The sequence below is a fragment of the Polypterus senegalus genome, chromosome 3 (assembly GCF_016835505.1).
Source record: "Polypterus senegalus isolate Bchr_013 chromosome 3, ASM1683550v1, whole genome shotgun sequence".
In the NCBI taxonomy this organism is placed as follows: domain Eukaryota; kingdom Metazoa; phylum Chordata; class Cladistia; order Polypteriformes; family Polypteridae; genus Polypterus; species Polypterus senegalus.
The window spans coordinates 275,587,580-275,595,997 of record NC_053156.1 but is presented as its reverse complement, the minus strand read 5'-3'; the positions used below and the strand labels follow the sequence as shown (position 1 = coordinate 275,595,997).

Here is an 8,418-nt window from a genome sequence, read left to right as displayed (position 1 = left end):
TAAAACTTCTCTGGTCTAGTGAAATAAAACCTGATGCTTTTTGGGTGGAACTCCAAGCTCTATATCTGGCAAAGACCAGGTACTGCCCAAAACTGTCTAATACCATCAATTCAGTGAAGCATGGTGGGTGCAACATCGTGCTATGGGGGTTCTTCTCAGTGGCAGGGGCAGGGTGACTAGACAGAATTGAGGGAACATTAAATACAGAGAGGTCCTTGGAAAAAAAAAAAACTTCTTCAGATTACATTGGACCTCAGTTTGAGACAACTGTTAATCTTTCAGAATGATAATAATCCACAGCATACAAGCCAAGACAATGCTGGAGTGGCTTCAGGACACAGACTCTCTTTGAGTGCCCAAATAAAGGCCCATAAAACATCCAGACCAAAAGATGGCAGTTTACAGGTGCTTCCCATTGTTTGAACTTGAGAGGATCTGCCTGAAAGAATGAGATAAACTCCAGATATAATAAAATCCAGATGTATCGACTTACTCGAGGTGTAAATCCTGCCAAAGGGGTTTCCTCAAAGTACTGAATCAGGGGTCTTAATGCTTACATGAATGAGAGATTTAAGGTTTTGAATTTTATGGAATTTGCAAACATTTCTGACGACATGTTTTCACTTTGTTAAACTTTAGATTTATTGGCAGAAATGGCAGATTTATCAATTTAAAATTAATGTAGACATTACTGTCATTTCTACATGGTGTGACCAAAATTGTTTGCAAATAATCTTAAATTAAAGTCTGTTTTGTGCAGTTTAATCATGTCTGAATCGTTTGATTTGTAATTTTAAACTGTGGAGCAGAGAGGTAAATCAAGGAAAAACGTGTCTTTGTCCCAACTATTACGGACAGCACCTTGGTTTTATAGTCACTGAAGAATATCGTCAGATTCTTAGGGTCCTCTTGAGCTCAGCTTTGCACTCAGTATGAACTCAATACTCCTATACTTTCTGATCCTAATGTTAACAAACAGCTTAGTAAAAATAAGAGCAAAAACTCAAAGAAATGATCTTGTTTTTGTCTTGTTGACATTTTGTTCCTTTCCCCTTTCCTGGTGGCATTTCCGGTTATCACTTTGCACTTTCTCTCTTGCAAGTTGAGTTATTTGATGCACACTTATGTTTACTTCATATCGAGACTTAGCAACCTCTTCCCTGGAAATAAAAGGAAACCTGCAACTTAAGGCTCAGTTTTTTCTTTTTTTTATTTGATGGGTCTTTTGTGGTACATATTAAACTTTTAAATACAAAATGAGATCCCTTCAAATCCTGGTGCAGGGCACTTTCCCCTTTGTCAGTCACACTAAAGTAGTTAGGGGGCTGGACGCTAGGTAGATCTGTCATGGCGCATAGAGAAGGCCAGAACATCAGTGCTATGCATCCCAGACTTCAGCTGTCACCCTCTGGAAAAGCCCTGTTAAAAAAAGGTGGCGCCTAGCATGTGCTCACACTGGCATGTATGCACAACTGTTCTCTGAGGAATCATATTACCCACTATGAAATTTTTGGGGATATGGGCATCCTCATGAGAAGAAAAGAAAAATGCGCAGCTCATAAATTTTGTTTCCTGGATAGCATTCACTGTTTCAGCTGTTCTTAGAGAAAGTCTTCGGGCAGTCTTGAGGAGGATAACATTATCTGGGCTTCAGGGTGAAATATCACTGAGACTGGAGTAGGCATCACGTCTAACAGTTAGAAACAGTCAGGCAGAGCCTCTGTGAGGGGGAAACTAGTATTCAACAGCTTGTACACAAACAACATGTCAGAAAAACAATATTTACACAAAACTAAATTGCCGCAGACCTTCACTATTAATGACTAAAGATCAACTTTTTGATAGCAAGAAAAGAGATCAAACCTGATTTTTGGAATGTTCGATATTACAAAAATTGAAAGTACAGTATGTTGTTTTCGGGCCACCATATTTTCCCAGCTGTCCTCTTCTTGTGGTTTACTGCTAGCGTATTCATTAAATGCACATCACAAATTTTGTTTTTACATCTAAAGACTGGGATTAGATATACAGATGTAGCACAATATAGATGACTCTCTATAGCTCTCTGGGCCAAAGTTAGGATTTTCATTTTGCCTCCTGCCACACTCTTTGTAATGCCCATAACCCTCTGAAGACTGTAGCAGAAAAATGAGAAAATTAGTTCCAACATCAACAATTTTATCAATATTGGATGGACACGGTGTACCCTGTTCTGCTTTCTTCATTCCCATTGAAGGAGGATAACTTGGAAAAGCAAGATCTCACTGCCCTTTTACACAAATGACCTGGGAACTTTGCACTTCAGTCCATGGTGAAGTGGATAATGAATTGGAAAAGCAAGGCACGTCATAGTAGATACTGGTGGACACAACATATCCTGTTCTGTAACTTTCATCCCTAATAAAATGAAAAGTGAAATGAAAAATGAGAACTCCTACCTCAAACCATCTGAGTGTCTGGTGGACATATGGCAACATCTATTGTTCCATCTCCAGTGAAATAGACCTGAAAATGTGTTCCTACGCTTGCTTTCATGCAAGTAGTAGGTTGGCATGATATGTACTGTTCTGACATTTATAGCCCTAATAAAATGAAATGTGAACTGGAAAATGAGGTCTCCTTGCTCTAAACATCTGAGTGTCTGGTGGACACATGGTGACACCTATTGTATCCTTGGCATCTCCAGTGAAATGGACTCCTGCACTTGCTTCCATACAAGTTGTTTGTTGTGAGATCTGGATTCACCAGCCATGCAATTGAGTCATGGGCTTGGAGTCTACTATTTTGCCAGTTCCTTCCCCAGTTTAATATAATTATGAGAAGTGAGTTGTTATTACTGTAATTATGTCTTACTCTATCCCTGTTAATGTGGAGAATGAGCAAGAGCAAAAGTAATGTCCTGGTGTCCATTATGCCCAAGGAGATACAATTATTAACAACAGCTTGCTTCATTGTGCCAGTTACCAGCCTTAATCTTGCGATAAGTATGAGCTTGAAGTATATGAACTCACTGCCCCCATTACATGAAATACAGCCAGACTGAAATGAGCGGCAACTCCCCCAAACCTAACCCTAGATATTGGGGACGTTTGATGCTCAAGTAGCATTACTAACATGGAACAGTGTGCCAGAGTGCCAGTGATGTTTTTATGGCAGGAACAATGTGTAGACACAAAGCGGGTAAAGCCTACAGTAAATGAGGATGTTAAAACAGCAGAGGGGTACATTGAGGTGTCAGGGAGGTCGGGTTTCCTACTTATTCAGTTGGCTAGATTATTCATTTAAAATCAGACAGGCCATCTATAAATCAGGTGAAACAATTCCTTGCACCATTAATTGGGAAAAAGGGATGGACTTTCTTATTAGCCAGATGTATATTTGTTTCAGCATATGTCGTGGTGGTACAAAGTCAGGGGTTTTGAGTTTTTTTTTTTTCCTTTTCTTACTCTTTTCCATCTAGAAAATTCATAATTTTGACTATTATTGTTGGTTTCTTGGTCATTGGACAATTAGAAGTTCAACAGTTGGGTCTTAGCAATAAAGTCTGTCCTCTCAAAGTTAGCCATTCCTCTTCCCGGCATGATTAAATGGAAGAATGAGGGCTAACGCAGGCGATCCTTGTGGCTCGGGTGCATGCAAGTGGTGGCAAGGATGAGCTGACCAGTGATCATCCTCTGATGTCACATGCTTCCATTCTGCCCCACCCTAACTTCCACCCAGCTTTACAACTCGGTATCTGCCACCGGGGCCTGTTTGGCCGAGTGGCCGTTGCTGGCAGCAGGGGGCTGGCTCTTGTCACTCTCTGGTAAATTGCTTTTCACTTCAGGCTTCTCCTGAGGAGTCAGCTGGGCAGTGGAGGCCAAGGTGCTCACCTGACCTTCTTCCATTTGATCTGGATCATCGGGGTGGAAAACCTAACCAAAATAAATAAATAAAAGAGAAAAGTACAACGGTTTAGTCTAGAGAGAGAAATTTCATTTGATTCAGAATTATTGCAATGCCACTAGTACAAGAGAAGAGGCACTCACCAGCCTCTCGCCTTTAGGACTCCACTGTCGTCGGTTCTTGAAGCAGTAGCCAGCAATGAGAAGGACTGCCAATAAAAGGCCAGCCATGATCAAGGGGATAAGCACGTTGGGAGGCCTCTTTCCCCAGCGAAGTGCTGCATTCTCAATCTTCATCTAAAAGTTAACAGGCCAGTTAAAACCTTATTGCGTCATTTATCTGAATTGTCAGATTTATGCTTTTGAAGTTCTCATTATAAAAGGTGCTATATAAATTGAAAAAAAAAATTACAGGTAGCTAGGATGTTGTACCACATTCACCTCAAACTAGTGTAGGGTAAGTTTTGGTTGAGATATGTCTGTAAAAAGTATCCATCATGACAATACAGCCTACCTCCGAGGAATCCAAATATTATCGTTATTTTCTGTTAAATTTGTTTGTGTTCTGGGCATCACTTTTTAGGGCATGTTACAATTGCCTCATTTGTTCAGAAATGTAAGGGTTGTTAGGAAAGATTTCTTGATACCAGATTCTTCATCCCTGGCGTATTTCGTTAATTGTATACAAAAACTCTCAGGACTCCACCAAGTATATAAGAAATATGTTTAACAAAGGTGTCTCAGGAGCATACCATGCAAGATGTTAGTCCTACACTGCAATCATGGATATACCTGTACTAACAATTGTTTGTTCAGGCAAAGCTTTTCTTCTTCTTCTTCTTCTTCTTCTTTCAGCTTCTTCCATTAAGGGGTTGCCACAGTTGATCATCCCTCTCCATCTATCCCTGTCTTTTACTCATTTCCTGCCCCACAGATTGCCATCATGTCCTCCCTCACCACATCCATAAACTTCCACTTTGGCCTTTCTCTTTTCCTCTTGCCTCGCGATTCCATGCTCAATATTCTTCTTCCCGAGGTACCCGTCATTTCTCCTATGCATGTGCTCAAACCATCTCTATCTAGCCTCTTTCATATCAAAAGCATCTTTAGCATATAGCTGATAGCATGCAAATCATAGGCAAGCAAAAGTAAAGTAGGATGATCTAAACATGAATAATGGAATATACTGTATTCATGGTGCTTGAAATGTCTGCATACATAAACCAGATAGACAAGTATCAGTATATCTATCTATCTATCTATCTATCTATCTATCTATCTATCTATCTATCTATCTATCTATCTATCTATCTATCTATCTATCTATAAAGCACCTTTGTTTTTTTTTTTTGGTAATCTTATGGCATCCCTTCAAGGACATGTTCAACACAGCTGGATCTCTTTTAAAAATATTTGCACAAACAATGAGTCTCCCGCTGTGCTCTCTATCCTCTCCCCGATATACCAGCAGAGACTCGGTGTTTTCTAGTAAGTGCTGCTGTGTGTTTTGTTTTTGTCAGGTACTCCAAACTGGCCCTTGCTGGTCAGTTTAAACATATTACCGATATCCTGTGATGATTCACATAGTCACAGCTATTGCATTTGCTTTGATTTACTTTTTATTTTTTGCAGTGTAGTCATCAAAATATCATCCTAAACCAAAAGTGCGTTCACACACACTGCAGTTCTACTGCCTCACTACCCTCCTGAGCAGAATGCAATGTCTGTGAGGGGACCTTTCAAACTGTTTTGGAGATTTGTGTGCCATAGATTCTTTGCTTATTATCTCATGATCTTTTGACCCACAACTAAAATACATTTCCTCTGAGAAAATATTGCTCTTAAAGTTTGGAATTTTATGTTGAACCAGTGAAACTGGTGAGGCTTTGGAATACATGATTTAAGGAACCGTGTTTGTGACTACAAATCCTTATTTAACACTTTCAGAGACCCTAGCTAGTTAAAACTTTCTTTATATTCTTTGAAATAATGTAACCAATGTTTAGTTTGCTGCATTTATAAACCCAGCTAATATCTTTAACCAAAGATCACATATGCTTAATATGGTACTTTCCATAGTTGTTTTGCTTACTCGCACAGAAATTCTTATTTGTCATACATACAAACAAACATATACTAATTATTTGTAATGCAGTGATTATGACGTTTTTGGATTATATTTAAACAGAGACTCTGATTCATATTTTTAAGACATGGCCCTTCTGCAAGCGTCAAGTGGACATGAGCCTTTAAATCTTTGTACATGCCATGAATTGTGGTTACACTAAAAAGAAAAATCTGCATTCTTGTAGTCCATGTGTTTGACAAAATTAGAGAATCCTTTATCTTTCACAATGCAAGAGGGTTGTACATCTGAAACAATGACTTTCATTACAGTGCAGACCTGTCAACATTTTTTACGTGATCTTTGGAGGTCAGAGTGCAGGGTCGGCCATTGTACAGTGCCCCAGGAGTCATTTTCAGGTCAAGGGCCCAACGGAATAGGATCCCTTCTGGAAGTAATTGGATTTGAACCTGCAACCTTCCAGATACCAGCACAGATCCTTAGACACAGATGTACTGTAAATTATTCATGCAAGCTCATATTTAAGTAGCCTGGTGTGAGAACATGCCCCATCTTTTTACTCGTAACACATTTTTTTAATTGCAGCTGTGAGATCAACATTAAGAACTCTTTGCTTCCAAGTAAGCAGTCTGTGCCCAACTCCACCCAAGCTGGTGGGGCCAACTCAGACAAATCCTTGTCCTAAACCTAGTAATCTAACTGGCTGATGTCCCTTAACTTAATTATTCTGGCTCACCATAGAAGCTTGTTTCTGATGTGGATAAAATTTGTATGCATTAATTATAACTCCATGCCCAACAAAGTGCCTTAAAGATCATGCATGTGAACGTATCCTCCGCTGTATCTGCTTTGTTATTCTCTCAGATTTTTGCCTGTTGAGATTGTGCTTCCGTTTCTTTTCTAATAGTGGACATGCTGATAGCTAAGGTGATGGTGATAATCTCGGTATTATTCAGTGCAATGTGCAGAATCATTGTGTTCAAGCAATGTCATGTTTTGTATTGAAGTGAAACTGCGATTGACAAAGGAACAAGCATCAGCAACGAATAGAAGAGAGCAGAGGAAGTGAGACAGAAGAAGTGACTTCAAGTTGAAAAGATGTCGCACAGTGCTGCGAGACTAGACTTTTTTTTTCTTAGTAACGTGATGACATACCTAATAGGAAAAAGTATTTAATTTTCATATTTAATTTAAAAGTACCATGTCATTAACCACTTGGCAGATCCTACATTAAGAACAAAAATTGTCCAGTTATAGTCAATATCGCCTTTAATCGCATTCACATCAATAATCTAGATAACCTCAGCTATCTGTTCTAAAAAAGTTGAACTGGGAATATATTTTAATTTAAGAGACCCTTTTGAAGGAAGATGACTAATTAGTCTGAATTCCAAAGCTGAGGTTTCATTAATCTAAAAATGTTTGTTAGACGTGATTCATTCTCACACACACACAAAAAAATCTGCTCAATATATATATCAGTAGCTAACTCAAGTAAATGTCAAAGACCAGATAAGGATCCTGGCAAGAGAAAGATTTCTTCGGATTTGTCATGGTGACAGGCCCCATGCTGTGCTAACGCTTTGCTTCTTGGTGTGTAATTTTTAATTATCTTTTAAATGTATTTCTGTTCAGAGTCTTCTTTCAATATCTAAATCTTGTTAGGCACAGTTTCAATGCTTGACAAGGTTCAATTACATTGTTGTGTTTGTAAAAGTTTTCCTTCACCTTATTGTAAGTACCATACTGTCTATAAAGTTAAACAGTACAGCTGTATATATTTTTATTAAATTCTATTTTTTAATATACTTTGTTAATCCCCGAGGGTTCAATGCCTGAACAGTCTGATCAGGGTCAACGTGGACACACGGACAGTTGTTGTGGAAACATTGGATGTCATTGTGAAAAATCCCCTCCATCCACTCCAGGAGTTGCTGTCTTGGGGCACTTTTAGCCACAGACTCATACCTCCACTACGGTGTGCTAAGAAGCACTTCTGGTGGTATTTTCTGCCCACTGCTATCAGGGGATTTAATGTGTCCACCCAATATACTTCTTAAGTTCATTTTAATTTATTTATTGATTGATTGGTTCTATTATTTGTCACCTGACTCGTTGTTCTTGTGTTTTTATGTTTCTACTGCTGTATGCATTTGAATTTCCCCATGCAATTAAAAGAAGTTTTATCTAATCTAAATTCTTTATTTGCATGACCTTTGGAGGTCAGAGGGCAATTTCAGCCATTGTACAGCCCCCCTGGAGCTCAAGGGCCCAACAGAGTAGGATCCCTTCTCTCAGTAATGGGATTTGAACAGGCAATCTTCCAGACAGCAGTGGAAATCCTTAGCCACAGAGCCACCTCTCCATCCTATGTAAATAATACATCTTTTTTTTTGTTGTACACTGCAAATATAATTAAGTACTGTATTAGTATGTGACTATAGCTGC

General features: G+C 39.0%; 1 protein-coding gene across 2 annotated transcripts in view; it reads right to left on the bottom strand.

Moving 5' to 3' along the window:
* Window positions 1-1,192: 1,192 nt before the first annotated feature.
* Window positions 1,193-8,418, bottom strand: part of LOC120526185 (hematopoietic progenitor cell antigen CD34-like) — an 81,862-nt gene continuing 74,636 nt past the window's right edge. For both annotated transcript variants that reach the window (XM_039749215.1, XM_039749214.1), the window contains exons 7-8: window positions 4,029-4,181; window positions 1,193-3,914 (exon numbers count right to left, since the gene is read on the bottom strand). In XM_039749215.1, the coding sequence (XP_039605149.1) occupies window positions 3,723-3,914; window positions 4,029-4,181 (345 nt within the window). In that variant the 3' untranslated portion in view covers window positions 1,193-3,722. The remainder of the gene's footprint in view (window positions 3,915-4,028; window positions 4,182-8,418) is intronic.